The sequence below is a fragment of the Colias croceus genome, chromosome 17, assembly GCF_905220415.1.
Source record: "Colias croceus chromosome 17, ilColCroc2.1".
Taxonomy (NCBI): Eukaryota; Metazoa; Arthropoda; class Insecta; order Lepidoptera; family Pieridae; genus Colias; species Colias croceus.
The window spans coordinates 7,900,071-7,922,462 of record NC_059553.1 but is presented as its reverse complement, the minus strand read 5'-3'; the positions used below and the strand labels follow the sequence as shown (position 1 = coordinate 7,922,462).

General features: G+C 36.1%; 1 protein-coding gene across 1 annotated transcript; it reads right to left on the bottom strand.

Annotated features, from left to right (window-relative positions):
- Positions 1–347: 347 nt before the first annotated feature.
- Positions 348–21,987, bottom strand: LOC123699410. Its single transcript, XM_045646359.1, has 22 exons — positions 16,861–21,987; positions 16,499–16,703; positions 15,139–15,477; positions 14,916–15,055; positions 14,681–14,824; positions 14,404–14,491; positions 14,234–14,329; positions 13,863–14,000; positions 13,495–13,635; positions 12,162–12,281; positions 11,370–11,758; positions 10,855–11,207; positions 9,416–9,605; positions 8,799–8,969; positions 8,160–8,331; positions 7,450–7,571; positions 5,881–6,083; positions 4,475–5,634; positions 4,038–4,312; positions 2,276–3,841; positions 2,122–2,198; positions 348–783 (listed from the first exon to the last, which is right to left on the bottom strand). The coding sequence occupies exons 1-22, from the start codon at positions 21,786–21,788 to the stop codon at positions 722–724; spliced, it is 11,079 nt and encodes a 3,692-aa protein (XP_045502315.1). The 5' UTR covers positions 21,789–21,987; the 3' UTR covers positions 348–721.
- Between the last annotated feature and the right edge of the window lie 405 nt (positions 21,988–22,392).

The following is a 22,392-nucleotide window of genomic DNA, read 5'->3' as shown; positions in this document are numbered from 1 at the left end:
TCTAAGGGTTTAATTAACAGTTTCTTTTATAATCGCTAGCTTTCCGCCGCAACTATATTTATAACAAGTCGTTTCAGTTATTTAGGCGTGAATAAGAGACAGACAAGAGTTACTTTCCCATTTATATTATGTATTAAGTAGGGATAATAGATATGTAAATTGAGTATATCCATCTCAATTTTGAGCAACATAAGAGCATACTTTAATCTTTATTTTGTAATGAGTTTGGGTAAATATTTTACTACAGAATTTAAGAATTATACTGCCAGTTTATGTACAGATTGTGGTATAAAAAAATAGTTTACACCAATAAGCCCACCATTTTGATTATAAATAAAAAACAAAAATATATCGTTATACATTTATTAAACCACGAATATTTCCATGCATTACAATAGTACATTGTAGTCAAAAGAATGAAATATTTTTCGTTCGACAGTAATTGTAAATCTCTTTTTTTATATATAAAATAAACCTGGATTCTTTTCGACAAACATAAACATAAATCTTATTGTAAGAGCTAATAAAACACTTAAAAACTATGACATCAATACCTTTTCTTAATTACTTTACACTTAACTGGCGCGAATGCCGCCTGTCCTTAAACTATTAACATATTTTTATCACAAATGAGGAAACATAAACTGTACTGAAAAAAAAGCAAAAAAATATCTTATTGATAGAAGTTACACTAAAATAATAATCATAATATTCTTTACATCTATTCTAATTCCGTTATATCATCAATATCATCTAAACTGAAGTCCGCCAGCGTCAGAAGTTCTGAAAAAAAACAACATTTATTAAATATGTAAGTAGAAGGTAGGTAGAAAAACAACATTTATTAAATATTAAACTTCGTACACATCTATACTAATAATATAAAGCTGAAGAGTTTGTTTGTTTGAACGATAATCTCCGGAACCATTGGTCCGATTTGAAAAAATATTTCAGTGTTAGATAGCCCATTTATCGAGGAAGGCTTTTATTATATTATTTATTATTATTTAGGCTTGTGAAGGCATTTATCATCACGCTAAGACCAACAGGAGTGGAGCAATGCGGGTGAAACCGCGGAGCACAGCTAGTATCAAATATATTTAAATCATGTGACACCTCCTTGCATTCATTTTAATATTAATCAATTAATCATGAAATAATTTTATTTATTTTTGTCAAAAAGCATTGAAATTGAAATTATACAATAATATTTTAAAGAGGGATATTAACATAATAATTTTATGTACTGGATTACCATAGATATAATAAGAAATTGTTACTAAAAAGTGGACCTGTGTTGTTCTTTACGTAAATAAATAAATATTTTTATTATATTATATCTGAGGTACCTTTAGAATATTCATTAAGGGGCTGTTAAGAGCAAATTTAACAGAGATTGCGCTCTCCTTTACTCCCATACAATTGGACAGTGTACGCAAACGAGAGCGCAATATCACTGTTACTTGGCGGGGCCAGGGTCGTTGAAGAAAATAATAAGAAAATATGTAATTTAAGGAAAAGTGTGGGTCAAATGCCAAATGTGACTCGTTAGAGTTTCAGGTATGGCTATGTTAACTTCGTGTTTTAAATTGCAGACCCGTACGTCAAAAAAATAAAGACATAGAATCGTTTCAGGTTCACTGTCCACAGACCAAATATGGTCTGTAGAGTATATAGCACTACTAGTCCACAGACCATATGTGGTCTGGTCGTCCATACGATTTCCAGGCTGTTTTTAACAGTGAACGTGGAGAGATCGTCATTTATTTCACGTGGACTTGACAGAACATAACCTATATACCAAATAGTGTCGGGACATAGGTAACAGATGTACCGTTTTATCATAAATAATTGCTGGACGGACATAAAAACATAACTGGACGTGTGGAACAACTCTCACTCTATAAGCTGGACAGTGAACCTGTTAAGACCAATCTTTGCAATTATTATCTATCGAGCCGATTTCGTCCAATTATGTATCGAGTCCGTCCACGTTCTTCGAAATATGATGAATATTAACATATATTTTTTTTGATGGGCTAGAATAAATATCTTTTCTTTAAAAACTGCTCTAATAACTTTAATGTTGTCAGCCCCTTAAGTGAATTAAAATTTACTTACTTTTCTGTTTCTTCGCAGATTTGTCAACGTATGGCGCGGGTCGTTTTTCCACTTTGGGCGTTCTCTCTGGGATATCTCTGTAAATGAAAATCAAAATACATTTAAAAGGGGTAAATACATGAACTGGATTTGTTAGATGTAAAAATACACTCACGTGAGATCAATAAAGGAGCTGGCCGTCAACTTCTTCGCCGCCGCTCTTTCCACGTTAATCACTTTTGGACTTGAACTAGGTTTAAAAATATTGTCATGTTTTGTATTTTCAATTTTTTTTAAGATCACCAATTTATTATTGGCAGGCGAACCTTTTCTCTGGATTGTGGATAATGGTTTGGATATCATCACGGGACGATCTCTGCTCGTATTTGCGACACTTTTGGGCTTGGGCAAATCATCTTTCAATATTTTTATAACGTTGGGTTTAGCCTTAGTTTTCGTAATTTGCACGTTTGGTAATTCTTTATACGATTCCGCTTGAATCTGGACGACGTCTTTGAAGAGCTGCATGTGGTCAGTCGGTGGACTTGGAGATCTTTTTCTATGAATAGCTTGTGGAACCATGTTTGGCTGGCTTGAATTTCTACTATATATATTCGAAGTACTAGGTTGGCTCATAGTTTGATTTTGGGCATTCGCTAAAATTTTATTAGTTGCAGTCTTTGTTGGCAGACTCTTTAAATCATTTGCAGAGTATACTTGAGTGGCTGTTACTTCGATTTTTCCTGATTTCTTGGAAATGTCTTTTTTGGTATACTGATCGTGGGACCCGCTGTCTTTAGTCGGGGTGGAAGGAGAAATGACGACATGAGGGGGGACTTCGCTATTGCTCTGAGATTGTGGAACCCCATTTACTCGAATTTGACCGCGACTCGTTATCACTATCGATGGTTTCGAAGTATTATTGACTCTATTTTGACCGTCTAAGGATAAAGACGAATCCGACACAGGATTCGAGCCGTCTTTAGTCATTAAAGACGAAGCTGGTATGCAATAATACTTTTTATTAGGATCTAACATCTTTTTCACTTTATCTGAAAGAACAAATGGTGTGCCGCCTTTAAAGCTAACAGACTGTACAATTATAGGTGCACCTTTCGTTGGTTTTATCGGAGGAGGTTGATTTACAGTGACAGGTTCTAAACTTCTTGATGGATTGTTAATTCCAACTGGATGAGGCACTATTTCATCGTCGCTATCAGAGAGACATATTGGTTCATTACCAGCTGTCACTTGTGATGGTATATTTGCTGCTGGTGTCGATTGTGGATTTATCGGTGTACCTTTGTCGATCGTTAGAACTCGGACACTGGTGGGTGCAGATTGTGTTGCAAGATTTGGAGTAATTTGTATATGAGGTGGTTTCGACGGCGTTGCAACATTTTGCGTAATTTGTTTAGGTGGTGTTTTTGTCTGCTTTGTAGTAACTGGCTTGATTTGTTTATGAGGTGCTTTTGACTGCGTTGGAAGATTTGGGGTAATTTGTTTGGGTATTGTATCAGTTAAGAGAGTTTGGCTGGGTAATGTATTGTCGATAAAGAAGCTATTTTTTCGAGATAGTGCTCGAGATGCTGTCTCGTTGTTTGCTGGTGGAGTTAGGATTCTGGCTGGTGTGTGAACTACAGAGCTTATGACGACGTCCTCTTCATCGTCATCTGGTAGAATACATTCTTCCACCACCTGTGGTGGCTGAGGTTTGGCTACTTCTACGGGGCCTTTGAACCTGTTATATAAAAGTTTAGAAAATCATTATTTTGGTCAGTAGACAGAATTTAACTTAACGTTATTGGACAGAAAAATTATAAATTAACGAATAAGGAGCTGATGTTGATGATGAACTAAGGAACTTAAGTCCAGGTGAAATGTGACAAACTTATTAACATTTAGATGTTAACTGACTTATATTAAATATAACTCACATTCCCACAGGAAACACGTTCTGTGGTATTGGTTCGGGGACGATCGCTTCATTTATTTCCACAATTGGCGGAGGGGATGGTGAGGGCTCAACCAATCTCTTCCTAGACTTTGGTCCAACAAATGTCTTCTTTTTCGCTTTCTTCTCGACAACCGCCTCAACCACGTGTACGTCATCATTATTTTTGGTTGTTATAGTTATTGACGGCTGTGGTGGCTTGTCAAACTGCGTTTTAATGGATTCGTGCATTCTCTTGAGTTGATCCAATCCTAAGCTCTGAAAATAATAAAAAATAAATTATTTATTGTATAGTCAGTATGGATATTTTTTAAAGAAAAGATATCACATAACAGAGAGAAAAACAAAAAATCATTTACATTAATAATGACCAAATTTACTAGTAACATTATACAATAAAAATGAATGGAGATATCCTACCTCAACAGCAATTTCATATAATGGTCCGCTAACAATGGGAACGCCGGTCGCCTCGTATTCACTGCGCGCCTTATTAGTGCTGTACTGGGCCGCCATCTTGGCTGCGTCATCAGACAACATCGAGTTACCTCTCTGATACATGTGCGCTACAATCTTAATGAAATTATCGTTCGACAGAATGAAAGGGTGCAATGGAACTCTTTCCTCCTCAACTTTCTTTTCTTCCCTCTTGTCTGGAACGTTTTGTTTCTCTATCGCTTTTTCTTTTATTTTTTGATTTTTAGTAATCGCAACGAGTGGCGGAGGCTTCGAAATCGGTTCATCGTCGTCCTCATCACTTATGAGGATACTGTCTGATTGTCTGAAACTTTTTGAGGTGGCTACTTGAACATCTTCCTTTACGTCATGGTTTTTGACATTTCGGAACTGCATGCGTTTAACATTTTCGAATTTATTGTTTTGGACTTTTTCTTCCTGTTCTTTCTTTACTTTACTTTTTTTTTCATATGATTTAATGGGTTTCGTGCTCATGTCACTCATCTTACTCTTTTTTTCGAGCGCTTTAGTAGTTTTCGTGCCAATGTCAGAATTCCATTCGACATCGTTGTCATCGTAAATATTTTCGGCGTCATCTGTGTGTTCACTAGAGTCGCTTTCAACGTTAACTATCATTTTCTTTGAACGTTTTCTTCTCTCTAATAGCTGAGGTTCTTTAACTGGAATAGGCGCAGTATCTTCAACAGGAATAGGCGCAGTATCTTCAACTATCTGTTCATCGGGAACAGTATATCCTGATTCCGCATCGTCTTGCAACAATACAGATGCGATACCGGCTGCAATAGGATCTTTGAGGAGCCCATTGTCACCCATACGAGAACTAACAAGCCGTCTTACATTAACAATGAGATTTGTCAGTTCTTCAGCTTGAATAGTTTCATGGAAATTATTCTCGATTAGTATTTGCATTATTTTTTTGACTAGCATTTCTTCTTTATCAGTTCCCTCTTCTGTTGGCAAAGATGCTTTTTCTTTTGTCGTCTGATTATTTTTTCCTTTTTTAACCTTGCTGCTAGTTGTCGAGGTACTAGCAAAATCACTGCTCGTGGAAGCTTTATCTTCAAGAGCAGATTTTTCTTTTTTTGTAGTCATCGCTGAAGGATCTGTAATGGAGAAGAAATCTTTTTGGTTTTTGTTTTCAATTGTGTTAAGCTATTCTTAATGTTCTTGGGGTTAAAATATTGAGATTAGAATTTGATTTTTTAATTGGGTGGAATATTAATGTATGGGTTGTTTATGTTTAAAATTTTTTCATTGTTTTTTTTTATTTGAAGCAAATATGTCTGCAGTCGAGTAAACTCCGTTACGGAGTGTGACGTTTGGAGCAGCGCCGCGGCGCACACACATACTGGCGGGGTGCACGTGCTCCAGCTGGAACTGCTGCCAGGCGGCGGCGCGCTCGTGCTCCGGCAGCGCCGGCTCGGAGCCGCGCAGCAGCGAGTCGTGCTCGCGCACGGCGTGCAGCGCGCCGCGCGCCGCCACGCGCAGCAGCGCCGCGTCGCGCACGCCGGCCGCCACGCCCTCCGCCACGCCCCACCCCTCCTCGTCCCAGCTGACAAACCGGAAGCACCATATTACACGCGAGAAAGCACAAAAAAAGAGCGTGCGAGCCCAGCACACGTGTCAGAAGTGAAACTTCCTTAGCAAGATTCAAAGATACCAAATCGTCACTGTACTCCATGACGTGACTTTATTGCAATGACGTGACCTTGAAAATTTACTATCAACGCACCTAAAGAAGTTTCACTTCATATGGTCCCTTGTTAATATCACTTCAACGAATAGATATTACAAGAGACCAGACCCAGACGGAATCGCTCTCCTGTTCTTAAAAACTTGTTCTGTGCAACTCACAAAGCCTCTGTTACACCTATAATAAATCTATCTCCCTCGGCCATTTTCCGACTAAATGGAAAATTTCCCACATCATCAGAGAGATGTTATGAATTATAGGCCAATATCAATACTGTCAGCCATGGGTAAACTGTTCGAATCTATAAATTACAACAGATTTTACTTTTATCTCAAACCCTGTCAACACGGTTTTCTTCCAGGCCGTTCAACCATGTCATACCTTTTGGAATACGACAACGATATCAATGAAGAGCTCGAAAATTAAAATGAAATTCATGCTATCTATACAGATTTTTACAAGGCATTCGACATGGTCGATCATAGCCTTCTTGTCCAAAACTTGTACCACGCAGGTATTTGTGTCTCTATGCTCAGATGGTGCGAATCATATCTTCGTAATAGGTCCCAATAAGTTATACTCAGAGGTTATAAGTCAGTCGACCAGTACCCTCAGGTGTACCTCAAGGCTCTCACCTTGGTCCTCTTTTGCTTCTACTATACGTAAACGACCTTGGTACCAACATAACGTCTTAGTACCAAATGTTCGCCGCCGATCTCAAATTGTATAGGGTAATCAACAACTATGAAGATACTATAGCATTACAAAAAGATATATAAATAAGAAAAAGATAGCATGTTCCTTAATGTATCTAAGTTTTACCATATGAAATTCACAAGGAAACGAAATCCACTTCATGTAACTTACTCTATTGTATTCAGTTGTCAATTCGAGCCTACACCTAACGGACACTTTATCGCTTAATACAATAATTTTACGTCTTCCCACATTAAGTGATTATCGTGTATAAAAATAAAATATAAACTCTTAAAATGTTCTGTTCTAAGTGCAAAGAACCAGTTACAGATTTCGTGTTATGTCAAGGAGGAATATGCAATGGTCGATATCATTACCATTGTGCAGGTGTGTCCGAATCTACCTACAGATTGGACAATGGGACACAAAAAGAAAGCCCTCTGGTGTTTTTCATTCCCTAAAAAAAATAGATAATTTGAAACTTAGGCCAAAAATTGATTTTAGAATAAGATATAATAAAAGTAAATACCTGTAAAGCTCAGTAAGATCGGCCGAGTTGAAATGTCTGTCTATCTGCTGCTCGTCAACCACGCGACACGCCACCGCCTGCTTCGTGACGGAACGCTCGTAGATCTTCTGTTCCATTGTGCCCTATAAATATACACAATATTATTAAAAAGAAGCACAAAATGGCGCAGTTGGTCAATTTGGTAAGAAACGTAAGAATTATATTAGTAATTTGGCAAAAAAAGATTATTTTTTTCTCTTTTTTTTACCTTACTTAAATTCGCATATATAAGCATAATGCATTTCAAACTTTTACCAAAACTGCATTCAATCACCGTTACATGCAAGTACCCTCAATCTTTAAAAAAAATCCAACTTTTCTTTCACTTCTACAAAACCACGTACCATAGCAACAAGTCGATATTTAAAACCATCCTTCTTCTATCTGAAGCGATATATACAAAATATGCTCTGTATAGCGTGCCCCGTAATATGCAAGTACCCTCAATCTCCATTAAAAAAAAAACCTTTTTATGTACTAGATTTTCTTTATCACTTCTACAAAACCACGTACCATACCAACGAGTCGGTGTATAAAGCAGTCCTTCTTCTATCCGATAAGCGATATACCCGGATGATGCTCTGTATATCGTGCTCGTAATATGCAAGTACCCTCAGTCTACATAAAAAAAAATTACAAGAATTTTTTTTTCATTTTCACATACTACGTACCATAGCAACAAGTCGATATATAAAACAGTCCTTCTTCTGTCCGAAGCGATACACCCGGAATATGCTCTGAATATCGTGCGCGGGGTTCCACGAGGTGTCGAGTATGATGACGCGGTTGGCTGCCGTCATGTTTAGGCCTAGACAGCCTGCGCGGGTTGATACTAGGAATAACCTGGTTTTGGGGAGAAAAGTAATATATTTAATACTAGTAACTAGTAGTAATAATAAGAATATTTCAGCAATTGGAGGACCTTGTGCCCCGATCTGTTATGGAAAGATTGATAAGACTGAGCCCTATAAACAGACCGTTAAAATATACCAGATTTCCACGATTATAACGTCTAAAATTTAATACATGTGTTAGGATTAAATGTTCATGGAAGGGGAAGATAAATAATACTATATTTTTATATTTAGACATTGAAAAAGTACAAACAAATATAACACACATACCAATACAACATCTTTACAAAAAAAGAGAAAGTTTTCTTTTAATTTTTTATTTATTGTGCATTTATTAAACTTGGTGTCTTCAGAAGTGGGATGATTTGATAAGTGTTGTGCATACGGCACTCCGATTTTTCAATCTTTATCAAAAGACAATTTCAACTATATATCACTAAGAATTAAGTGACTCACTTGGTCTTAACATTATTCTCTGCGTTGAACTCACGACACCACTTCTGCCGCACATCCGCCGGCACTGAACCGTCGAGCCGATAGTACTCCTGGCCGAGACTCCAGTTGTTGATGTTGCGCAGAAAGTGTTCCAACGCGTCCATCGTATAGAGCGATGTGGAGAAAATTAACCTAAAAAGTAATATAATAAAGCAAAATCCCTTTAAGTAACAATATTGAAAACAATAAAGATTCTAGAGAATAAAAAATTTCTATCACGAGACGGAATTCAAACTTGCGCTGACTTTGCTCTAGTGGGATATCACGGCCACCCATAATCCCACCCAGAGCAATCGAATTTATTCTACTCTTTCGGTTTTAAGTGTCTAAGGGACATCCCAACAATGAAATAATAAGTTTTGACAAATATACTTTTCATAAAATCCTTTGAACGTGTTTATCACCTAGAAGCTGTCTAGAAAAACAGCTCCAAAACATACGCCAACCAAAATAATAATGAAAAAAGATAAAGTATGATTATTTAGCTATATCTAGAAATATATCTCACTATGTCATTTAATGTAAAGGAAAGAATAAACCTTCTGGCTAGATCCCTAATATCTATAAGATCAACTTACACCTTATCCCCAAGCGCCACACACTCATCCAGCAGCTGGAACACAACGTGGAACTTATTCGAACTCTCTAGAGCATGTAGCATGTTCCCGCCCTCGAGGTACGGTAACCACCATACATCTGATGGTGTCGGCTTCACATCCTCTGATGCCGCTATGTCCTCTTGCGCTAGATCGTCTTCTATTTTTTCTGCTGTGAATATTTTAATTTTTGGTTAAAATGTACTAACGACAGTGTATAGTTTCATTGTGGCATGTCACGGTTGCATAGCGAATAATATAAAGTTAAAAAACTAAAACCCAACTACGACAATAACCGGCGCTGAAAAAGTATAAAACAAGATTTCAGAATACTGAACTGAACAAAGTTGCTAATGTAGTTGCAAGTAAATGGACACAGTAGACTCAACCAAGATGCCTTCGTTGTAAATTGACAATAATGTCATACAATACTATTCTGAAGTATGCAATATTCCACTATGTAAAGATAAATTTTCATGTTTGGAAAGGCGTAGTCACACGTTACATACCTAATATACCTATCTACCGTAGCACTTCAACAACGTGTGACTACGCCTTTCCAAACATGAAAATTTATCTTTACATAGTGGAATATTGCATACTTCAGAATAGTATTGTATGACATTATTGTCAATTTACAACGAAGGCATCTTGGTTGAGTCTACTGTGTCCATTTACTTGCAACTACATTAGCAACTTTGTTCAGTTCAGTATTCTGAAATCTTGTTTTATACTTTTTCAGCGCCGGTTATTGTCGTAGTTGGGTTTTAGTTTTTTAACTTTATATTATTTGTACTATTTTGGTGTTAAAGTGTATTTGGGGGCATAATATTAACAAAAGTTAAACTGATGAACTAATAAAGAAGCTATGGACGAAAAGATGTGAATTATATGCAATCAGCCCATGAATAGAGGTAAAGTCACGAGCAAATGCTAGTAATATATATATATTCAAAATGTACAAGGAAAGCGCTTTCAAATGATACCAAACACGGGATATTTATCTTAACTTTATTTTTTTACTTTGTATGTTTTGTCCGATAGAGGACGCCACATTAGATTTTGTGAAACCCCATATAGCCTATAGCCAGCGGACAATTAAGACGCTTCTAATGATATGTCATTTGTCAAATTCTGATAAGTAGTTTAGACGTTACGAGGGAACAGATGAACATACATACATACATACTTACATACATACATACATACATACATAGCCTGTCAAAATCATAACCCTCCTTTTGCTTTGCCGTAGTCGGGTAAAAAATAGATATTTTTAATAGGGTTGGGTATTGTATCAAAACATAAGTTCTATAGATAAGTACCTTTATGCAGGGAACACAGAAAACTTAACATTTTTAAAACATTTTTAAAAACAAAGATAAATGTAAACTATAATTGTTAAATAAATTGTTTTATACCTTTGATTTTCTTATTTTCAGCATCTCGCGCTCTTGTCTGAAAATTATGTAGCACTAGTGGGTGTGTCCATATCTTTTGCAATATATGGAAATCCTTTAGGACCAATTGCTTGCCTTTTTTTGTCGCAGAGCCATTCAGGTAATGTGTGTACAGATCTTTTTGGCATTGTGTTAATGGAATGAACACGGTGTATTCGTATTTCTTTGGTAAATATGGATAGAGGACAGATGCCTCTTGACGTTGCAAGCAACCTTCTAGAACTTTGTGGAGGATGTGTGTACGCGTCTTCATGAGAATTATATCGTCTTCTCTTGAATCTCTGTGCTGCCCGTTCATGATGGGGTTTTCAAATCTATGGTTTTAAAGAATGTAAATGTATCAAAATTGAAAATAAAATAATATGTTATTGAATATTATTTAAGAATAAGTTTCTATTTATGGATTTGAATTTGATTAGTAGAACATTTTCGAGTTATTTAATTTATATAACAGTTCATTAAATTATTGATCTTACCTATTAGAATATTCCGCGTAAGTCCCCAATAAGCTGGGCTTAACAAAGTTAACCATACAATAGTATTCCCTCAAATTATTCTGCATCGGAGTTCCAGTCAGCACAATTCTTCTCTTCGTGCTGACCCTACTCATAGCCACTGCTAGCACAGAGCAATCGTTCTTTAGCAAATGTCCTTCATCACATACAATTATATCTGGTCCAGGATCGAGCAGAGCAGTTCGTATCTTCTTTATATAGGTTGGTCTCACTTGATCTATTTCAGAGTCAAGGGTTGTAAGACTCCGGAATAATTCGTAACCGATGATGAATATCCCACCATTGTTATACCAGTCTTCTAGCTGGTAAGCGCGCTCGTAAGTACGCTTCAGTTTTGATAGCTCGAATGTCTGGTAAAAATTATAGAAATAAGCATACTATTTTAGTACAAGGTTAGTCCGTGAAAAAGTATACTGATCCATAAATAAATTAAAAATTATTTATATAGTGGATGACGGCAAAAATTGTTTTAAAGCATGCTTTTAACTTATTTCATTCAAGTACAATAAATGCCTATTCTAATTAAGCAGCTCACTACCTAATAACAAAAAAAAAGCAATAAATATGTGACTAACATTCTTCAGACAATTATACCTGTAGTTTACGTCTCAATTTTTTAGGCTTGAAAAGTACAACGATATTCGTTAATAAAAGGAAGACTAAATAAATATTCCAGGTTTATCTATTTTAAACAAAATGTACAATTAAGGATTAAATGTAATAAAACAATAGTAATAAAATAAAATACAATACCTTAATTTTGTCTGTAACTGGATCAATCCATTTATGGATCTCGTCGACCCAATTCAATACAGTGGAAAGAGGACAGCATACGAGTACACGCTTCATATTTAGCATGGGATGAGTTAAAACCTGTAGAATAATTTTAAATCATTTAAAGAAAGCAATTAATTTAGATTTTTTTTAATAATCGAAAAAATCTATCACGACGTGGGATTCGAACCCACGTCTTTTTGCCAAACCGGAGCAACGTCTAGTATATCGGCCACCTCTGATTCCGCTTGAGCAATCGAATTTCTTCGAGCAATCGTTTTATGCGCCTAATCCACGGCATTTATTGTGATGATTAAACAGCCATCTCAACCAATATGTATATTTTGTCTATTCTCGTGCTCATGCGGGACACGCTCTCGCAGCACGCGTGCCGCACGTACTGTACACTCCGCACTGTACGTGTACCGGCGGCACGCTATACCGTACCGTGTGCAGCAGAGCCAGCACTTGCAGCGTCTTGCCCAGCCCCATGCAGTGCGCCAATATGCAGCCGCCGCCCGGGTCGCCGCTGGCCACGCGGGACACGCTCTCGCAGCACGCGTGCCGCACGTACTGTACACTCCGCACTGTACGTGTACCGGCGGCACGCTATACCGTACCGTGTGCAGCAGAGCCAGCACTTGCAGCGTCTTGCCCAGCCCCATGCAGTGCGCCAGTATGCAGCCGCCGCCCGGGTCGCCGCTGGCCACGCGGGACACGCTCTCGCAGCACGCGTGCCGCACGTACTGTACACTCCGCACTGTACGTGTACCGGCGGCACGCTATACCGTACCGTGTGCAGCAGAGCCAGCACTTGCAGCGTCTTGCCCAGCCCCATGCAGTGCGCCAGTATGCAGCCGCCGCCCGGGTCGCCGCTGGCCACGCGGGACACGCTCTCGCAGCACGCGTGCCGCACGTACTGTACACTCCGCACTGTACGTGTACCGGCGGCACGCTATACCGTACCGTGTGCAGCAGAGCCAGCACTTGCAGCGTCTTGCCCAGCCCCATGCAGTGCGCCAGTATGCAGCCGCCGCCCGGGTCGCCGCTGGCCACGCGGGACACGCTCTCGCAGCACGCGTGCCGCACGTACTGTACACTCCGCACTGTACGTGTACCGGCGGCACGCTATACCGTACCGTGTGCAGCAGAGCCAGCACTTGCAGCGTCTTGCCCAGCCCCATGCAGTGCGCCAGTATGCAGCCGCCGCCCGGGTCGCCGCTGGCCACGCGGGACACGCTCTCGCAGCACGCGTGCCGCACGTACTGTACACTCCGCACTGTACGTGTACCGGCGGCACGCTATACCGTACCGTGTGCAGCAGAGCCAGCACTTGCAGCGTCTTGCCCAGCCCCATGCAGTGCGCCAATATGCAGCCGCCGCCCGGGTCGCCGCTGGCCACGCGGGACACGCTCTCGAAGCACGCGTCCCACATGAACTTGACTCCTTCGTACTGCGTACAATGTGTTGAATTGAGTACTATTTATTATCAAAATGAATAAAAAAACTACGATATCATCAAAATAAATGAAAAAAATAAATGAAAAACAGTACACCTTTTAAAAAAGTTAAGCGTGACTCGAACTAAACGTGACAAAAATGTTTTAAGAATAATCATAAACAATTATTAACGAATAAATGAACACAATAAACAATTCAAATAGAACAAAAAAACCTCACCTGATGCGCTTTCATAACTTGCGTGAAGAACTTGTGAACACCAGCAACAGGTAGATTGTTCTCGAAATCATATTCCAAACACAGTTCGTCGTTTATCACCACAACGTTAACACCTTCTTCGCATCCGAGATGTTCTCTCTAAAAGAAAACATTGTAAAAAAAAATACACATCATCTACGTGTACAAAAAATAAAAATCGGTCAAGTGCGAGTCGGACTCACGACACTAGGGTCCCATAAATATAAACTGAAGACTAATTGCAAAATAATTGGTCATCCATCCAATTTATGACCATGAGAAACGTTGCTTAACCTCGATTTTTTTTTAATAAAACATATATTTTACAACTAAAAATAAATGTTCATATTTACCAATTGTGCCTGTCTGTTGTTCAGTCTTCGTTTTCTGTCAAATTCTTCCTTATTTGCAATTATGGTTGAATGGTTAAGATTTTGTTTATTAAGAACCTAAAAACAAGTAACATGTTAAAATGGCACTTTATTATCATACAATGTTGTGTTTTTATTTTATTTATATTAACCTTTCTAATATTACGACGTCCCTTGCTATAATTTTGGGAACACTTTCTTGAAGACAGTTGTTCACCGAAGAGTTCTCTAGCTAGAATACTGAAAACAAATGTGAAAATTAAATTCCAATTCATTTTTAAATGCTTATGTAGCTATTTATCAAACAGTTAATCGTTTTTAACGGGTATATTATATAGTTTAGAAAAAGCGTATAATAAAAAACAAATATTATAAAACATTGTTTTTAAAAAAATCTTAAGTAAAAGAACAACCGATCTATACACTCACTTCATTTGTTTTCGTCGTTCTAGCGCTTTCATTTTCGATCGCTTTCCTCTGCTTGATCTAGACTTCGACGATTGATGTTCTGACGCCTCTCCTCGCTTTTCAATAAACTCACTAACTCTTTTAGCACCTTTCGCTTCGTCATCGCTGAAACACATAAGAACGTAACGAATAATTGGTAATCCAAAAAAAAAAAAATTATCAAAAATGTTAAAATTAGTAAGTATAAAGTATGTACATAGCAGTGTCATGTTTCTTTTCGATTCGTTTGAGTAATTTCTCTTTAGTAAAAACCCATTGCTTCTCTTCTTCTGACGAGGATTCATCTTCTTTCGACAACTCTGTTTTATGTCTCAGTTTTTGTTTTTTAGCACCTCTCTGTAAATATTTGGAAAATTAGTGAATAGATTTATTTTATTTATTTATTCTTTACTCAATAATATAATGTTATACACACTTACAGTAGTCATCTTTATAGGTTTCAGCAGATCTTTAGTTTCCGTACATTTAGTTTCAGGGGAAGGTTCTTCTTTCATAACAACTGGCGTGTTAAGTAGTTTCAGTTCTGAATTCATCATAATATCAGCAGTTAACATTACAGAATCTCCACTTGTTGGTTTAACGTCTTTAGTCTTTGATTTAGGACCAGATTTCACTTTTAAAGGAGAAGCTTCTTCAGTACCAGGTTCTTGTTTTATTTTAATATTCTCATCGAATTTTTCAGTTTGTTCTGAATCACTTTCATTATCGTTCATTAGCAAATTCTTTGCCATAGAATTTTCAGGATCTCGGGGGGCTTCCTGTAAAAAATCGTATCTGTATCACAAAGAACGGATCGGCGGCCGTTGATACACACTTTCCAAAATAAATAATTAAATATTACGGAGATCAAAACTTGGGTACATAAATTACAGTACTCCAAAATTAATCCGATCTTATAAATCCTTTTAAATCCTCTAAAATAATCAGATCTTCGCTAATCGTCGTATGTCGTCTTAATCGTAAGAGCCCTAAACAACGCACTTGAAATTTACACCTTGTGCAAAATAAATAGAAGTCAATTCACGGTCATACACAATCAAAGAGTAGAGTAATACATATGTACACAATCGAAAACAATTCGGGCGGTAGGTGACGGGTAGCCTGTCAGTTAAAAATCCGCCAGTCGCCTTTATACATATTTTGATGGAGACTGAAAATTCACCTTTAAAAACAAAAACAAGACCTTTCTTGGTTTAGTTTTTAAAGGTGAATTTTTCGATGATCCTGATAATCCCTGACTCTGATTGTTTTTAGTTTTATTTTTTTGTTACTGTAAATACTTTTGAACTGAGATTTTAATGATTAGATTTCTACGATTTAAATGTAAACCTGTGTTTGAAAACCATATTTTTTAAATTTAAATCTTGTGTTATTTTAACCTTCTTTTCTTTCATCATTACACCAGCTTCAGTAAGACACTTTAAAAGTACTACAAAAATTTTCAAGTAAATCAATCCAACAAAGATAATAATATATTGGCAATCGTGGGGTTATACTCGCTATTTACTTACAAGGAATTATCGAAACAAAATCGTTACTTAAAAATCAATATTAATCTCTTTTAGCACAAAACACATAATAATTTTACTGAATTATGCATGAAGAAAATGCATATAACCACTCTTTATACATATTGTCTTTGGACGCTCCGGGAATATGACAGTTACCGAACTATGACGAAGATTTATATGCGAATTATTACTTTTGGAGTACTGTACTGAATTAACATACATACAATGTTTGTAAAACAAATAATATGAATTAAAAGTATGAATTTACTTGAGGTATGTCATCATAATCACGGCCATCATCTTCATCTTCAGATGGTGTTAGTTCTGCACACTGATCATCTTTATTAATATCTTTGGGGCTTGAACCATTATCCACTCCTAATTTAGGAGCTTTATTTGTATTTTTGTCATTGTGCTTCACACGAGTTTTATCCTTTGTTGAAGGTCTAGCCAATGAAGCCAAATTTGTTAACCTGTTAAATAATTAAATATTAAAGAACCATGTCAAAAAGTCGTTTTCAATACGTATATAAGTATACGGGATACTGCAAAAATATAATGTTATGAACAAGGTTTTCTAGATCTATAATTTAAATTTAATTGTTTTTTTTTAAACACAACATTTCTTACCTATTTACTTCTGCATCATTATTATCATCATCACTACCGTCCTCAATATCCTGAAACCTCAAATAAGTATCTACAAAGGATTCAGGAAGTTTCTCTAATACAACCGACGCATTTTCATATATCTTAGGATCGCTGGGATTGATACAGTAACATTTCCAGCCATATCTATCTATGTACTCTGTTTCATCAATCTTATCACAATGTTTTGATAAATCCTTTTCAGTATTTGTTTCTATTGAATCTTTATTTGTAACATTTTTAATTGGTTCATCTTTAACAGCTATATCTGGTTCACATTCTAATAGTTCAGATGGAACATTCAGATCCACATCTGGACTCAATTGTTCCTTTGCTTGATTTTGCGATACTTGTGGTTTTTTAAGCTTCTTTGAATTCCTTGTATTGGCAATACTTGACTGATTACTAGTTTCAGATGAAATATGCTCGGTTGAGTCTACTTCACTGCACTGCACAGGAATCTTTATTATTTCTTGGACCTTCTCCTCCGTATCCTTTGATTTTTCACTTACTTGAGGCTTTGCACGCCTCGCTTGTAATGGAATATTTTCTGTCTCTGAATCAGAAGAATCATTTTTCTTCTCAAGTTGTCGAATTTTTTCTTTCATTCTTCTTGTCAGGACAGCAACATCATTTCCAACCACAGGAAATTTATCCTTAACAACCTCTTTTGAATTCTTTTTTGATTTCAAGGTTTTCGTAGGTTTCTTTTTAACTTGTTTTTTGTTGCTATCTTCATCTGAGCTATTTTCCATGAGTTGGTCTTTTGCAACTTCAATGCTTTGTGGAACAAGCAAACCCATATCATCATCAAAGGTATCTTTTTCCCCATCAGAATCAGGTTCATATTGACGTCTAATACGCTGTGAGCTTTGACTGTAAATTTCATCATTGTTTAACATATATGTTGTAGATATGTCTTTAATTATTTTGTTTGTGCTAACAAAAGACTCAAACAGATCTTCGCTATATGTTTTACTACTCTGTCTTGATAACTGTGGTGTAGGTTCATCAAGAGCTTGTGTTATTTCTTCTATATGCTCTTCCTTAGTCACGACATGCGCTACCGGAAGTTGCATCTCCTCCTCTTCTTGTGGTTCTGCCTTAACGTTCATCACATTTATATCAGGCTCAGGTTCCTCCGGCTCAATTTTTATTTGCGCAAATGAACATTCTTCAGAAGAAACAATTTGATTATCTGTTTCCGGTGAATCCTTATCACTGGTAACTATGGATGGAATTAAGCAAGAACGTAACTCTTGCATTTGAACCATAGAAACCCAATTAGAGTCTTCTGTGCCTGGTTGCTGTATAAAATCTGCATCTGGATTAAAGTCTTGATTGTTTGTGTCATCTTCATTACCAAATGGTAAGTTGTCTTCATTATTAAAATGTGTGTCCTCCTCGTTATCAAAACTATCATCATCTTCATTATAATCATGGATTGAGTGAGCAGAATCAAACTGAGGTGTTTGAAAATTTGAATAGTCTTCTTCTTTTGTTATTGAACTCACACAATTAATTGTTAAAGCCATGGAATCTAGTGGATAAGCTCCTTGTACATTTTTTTGAGTTTCATTATATTCACAATCATTGAGAGATTTTTGAGTCAATTTTGCATTTATTGTCTTTATTGCAAGTGAGCTTAAAGAAGTTACAGAGTACAGGGGAATTTCTTTCACCACTGGTAGAAAATATCTTTGTAGAACTTTAAAGCACAACAAGGACAAAGATCTAACTTGAAATATATCCTTTTTATGAAGAAATAATTCTTTATATTCAGACTTATGCAATATTTTATTAGTACTGGTTAATACGGATTGAGTTTCTAAATGTTCCTTTCTCAATAATGTGTTTATTTTTAAAATACATATTGCTTTCAGAGATTTAACAGTCTTTTCAGGTGTATCGGTTCTTCTATATATTATGTTACCATTTTTGTCATTTTGTTTGTATAAACTTTCATGACACATATCAATATGTGGGTTAACTATAGAATTTTCTCCTTCATCACAAACAATCTTTGATTGAACATTTTGTTTTAAAATATGCAAATGCTTTTGTATTGACTCCGTACATATTGTCAATAAACGTTTTGGAGTTATTGATTCATTACTAGTTGAAGCTTTGATTTTTACAACAAAATCACTACTTGTAGTATCTACATTACTCGCATTCAAGGTAAACATGTCGTCATTTACCTCATTTTCATGATCAGAAGCATCCTTAACAAAATAATTGCATACATAGTTTTGGTTAATGGAGAGCCATTCCATTGATGTATAAGGGCGACAGATAGACAAAATTTTTTCATGCCTGTAGTAATTGTCAAAAAAGTTTTTTACCATATCTAAAGTAACAAAATCAGGGGGTTTTTTATTTCGGCTGTCCTGGGCTAAAAAAGACTGCGTAGGTTGCACTTTCTTTACCATTACCGATTCATTAAGCCAAACAGTATGTCTTCCTTTCATATTATGCTTGTCTGTTGCTGCTGGCTTTGGGGATGATTTGGGAGTTTTTGCAATTTTAATTGACAGCTCCTTGTTGAGGAAAACAGTTTTAGGATTAAATTTTGGTTTTATTTCTGGTTTAGTAGGAGTTATTTCTTCCACAATTTCACAATCACTATCATCTTTGGTTTTTGGCGTGATAGTTTTCTGCTGTTCTCTATATTGCAATAGATTATTTGTTCGTAAAAATTCCTCATATTTTGTCTCCAATTCGTTTTCCATTTGCATTAAATTGTGTTTGGCAAGTTTAAACAAAAGAAATGATTTTTTAACACAGTAATCCATTTTTAATGTATCTGTGACATTGATGGTATTAATTTTCTTCTCAATAAAATCACGAGATTTCTGTGTCATAAGCTCACCTAACTCTGCTGTTGTTTCAACAATATTCTTTAAAAATTCACATGCTTTTTCTGATTGATCAGATGACAGATTTACTTGTTTTTTCATAGGCAGGACTTGTTGTGAATCTGTTTGTGTAGTTTTGGATATATTTACTATGGATGTTGTCTGTGTATCACTTTCTTTTGTCTTCTTGGGTTCATTTTGATTTATAACTGGTATTTCAAATTTTGTTACTGGGCTTGCTGATGGTTTGGACTTTATAATCTTTATATCGGTGCCTTGAATTTTCTTCGCAAGATAGTCTGATATGTTAGAGGTGGATTCCCAGTTATTTGATGTATCTTTAAATAATACAGAGCTTTTTAAACTATCTTCAATATCAATATCAACATCCAGGATTTCAGACTCAGTTTTTGAATTGTTTGACATCTCTGAAGCAATATCTGTTTTGCTTTTATTTCCCAGGGAAGATACATTTCTATTGCCCCTTTTTTTAGGACTTTTGCTTTTATCAATTCTATCAAACTTTTTAACTCTCCCTTTTTTCTGTCTCTTGTCATCATCAAATTCTTTTATTTCCATGTCAGAATCTAAAGATGATTCTGGCGAATCATATTTCATTCCTGGCACATATTCATCATCAGAATAAGTGTATTTCCCCTTTTTTCTTCTACGAGGTTCGTCATCAGACAACTCTACATTCGCAAAAGGGTCTTCATCAGATTCTTCATCATATTTGAAAACCTGCTTCGTTCGTCTGCGCACAGGTCGTTTCGAGGTGTCAAGGGCTTCTAATTCTGTTTCGTTATTTTCTGTTTCATTTTGTTTGACGTCAACATTTACCTCAATGTTATCTGTATCCATAGCAGGTTTACTTACATCAGTGACTATAGTATCAATATTATATTCAAAATCTTCCAGTGCAGGCTTTTTTGGTATTCTTTTTGTTATTTTAGATTCATTTTCACCAAGTATCAGATCACGCTCTTCATTTTCATGTACTTTGATTTCTATATTCATGTTTGTATCGTTATCTGGTTTTAGTTCACATGTAGATTTTAGTTGACTTAAGCAGATATCATCTGTTTCATCATCAAGGTAATTATCATTTTTCATTTCTACTAAAAGAGAACTGGAATCTATTGCATCATTCTGCAGTTTACATTCAGTCAAATCTTTTTTACTGTCAGCAATATTATCTCCAGAATTAACTGTATCCTCTACAGATTGAATTGTGGCTTCAGAATCAATTTTTTCAGATTCCGTATCATTTTTTTTCTTTTTTTTACTTACACCTTTTAACTTACCTTTAGATGTGTTTTTTGTTGATTCATCAATTCCTAAATGAACATTTGTCATACTTTCCTGTTCAATAAGTTCATTTGAGACTTTTTTATTTCTTCCTCTCTTTCGCAGAGTGCCATTAAGGAGTGAATCATTTATTGTGGAAGAAACAATTTGAACATTTTCCATATTTTCTATGCTATTTGAACTTATTGCACGGTTGGTATTGGTCTCTGTAATGTTTCTCCTACCTCTCCTACCTGTTACAGAAGTTGTACAATTTACATCTTTTATATTTTTTACAGCTTCTCTTCTGGGTCTACCACGTTTTGGCTTTATGGGTCTACCACGTGTTGGCGTTTTCGGGACTATTTCATTTTGTGCAGGTATTTGGTTTATAGTCGTAGTTTTATTACTAGTTTCAATACTATTGTTAACAGAATCAGATATTTCACCATTGTTCTCAATTAAAATATTATGCTCACTTGAATCATTATTTAGACATTGTTCTACATTATCATCAATTTTTTCATTTGAGTTTTCTATAGCTGTTTCATTAATATTCGGTAAGTCTGACCCACAGGGACCATTCTCATCGCAAATTGATTCGAGTGTCACCTCCGGTAGTTTCGCATCTGTATTATCAGACGGGGAAGCTAAGTCAGACAATGTTATATACTCTTCTTCTTCATAAGCAACATTTGCCTGAAAGCTTTCAAACGCATCTTCTGTTGTACATATAGTATCGGCCAATTCAATTTGTTCAGACATTTTGGATTTGCAAATGCCTAATAGGCACACATAAGCATTGTTTTGAATATTTATTGCAACTCAATAAAAACATTGATTTTATTAAGTATTTAGTCTCAAAATTAAATAAAGAAATATAGTTTCCAACACAGAATTAAGAATTATTATAATATTAACACACCGAGCGAACAAGAACGAACATAAATGTTGACATAAAGTCATAAAGTAAAGCACACTGAAGCTGAAGCAAACAGCATTGTATATTTTTGTTGCCATGTTTTTAATAGATTTTCTAGAGTTAATTTCTTGACCTTGTTAAGCTATTTGTTAAGTTATTACTTACATATTACAACTTCTTAAATTTAGCCACTAAATTAAGAAGCTCATTGAGAAATTAGAAGCTTCTGATACCAACGCAAACTTAGCACCCCATCAATGGAATTTTGGGTCGAAAATGACCTTGATCGATAGGTCTCCGTTAGGTCCTTTAAGGTCCCACAATTTTTGCGTGAGGTCCCGTTTAGTTTTTTTTTTAATATATTTTTTAAATTTTGGGTATAAAAAAATACACTTTAGCACCCCATCCATAGAATTTTGGGTCAAAAATGACCTAAATCGATAGGTC

Excerpts from the sequence above, each read along its gene's own strand:
- LOC123699410 (XM_045646359.1), bottom strand. The coding sequence starts at position 21,788 with ATGTCTGAACAAATTGAATTGGCCGATACTATATGTACAACAGAAGAT. Across the intron at positions 5,635-5,880 it reads GGAGCACGTGCACCCCGCCA|ATCCTTCAGCGATGACTACA; the intron begins GTATGTGTGTGC and ends TCTCCATTACAG. Across the intron at positions 2,199-2,275 it reads AGCTCCTTTATTGATCTCAC|AGATATCCCAGAGAGAACGC; the intron begins GTGAGTGTATTT and ends TTTCATTTACAG.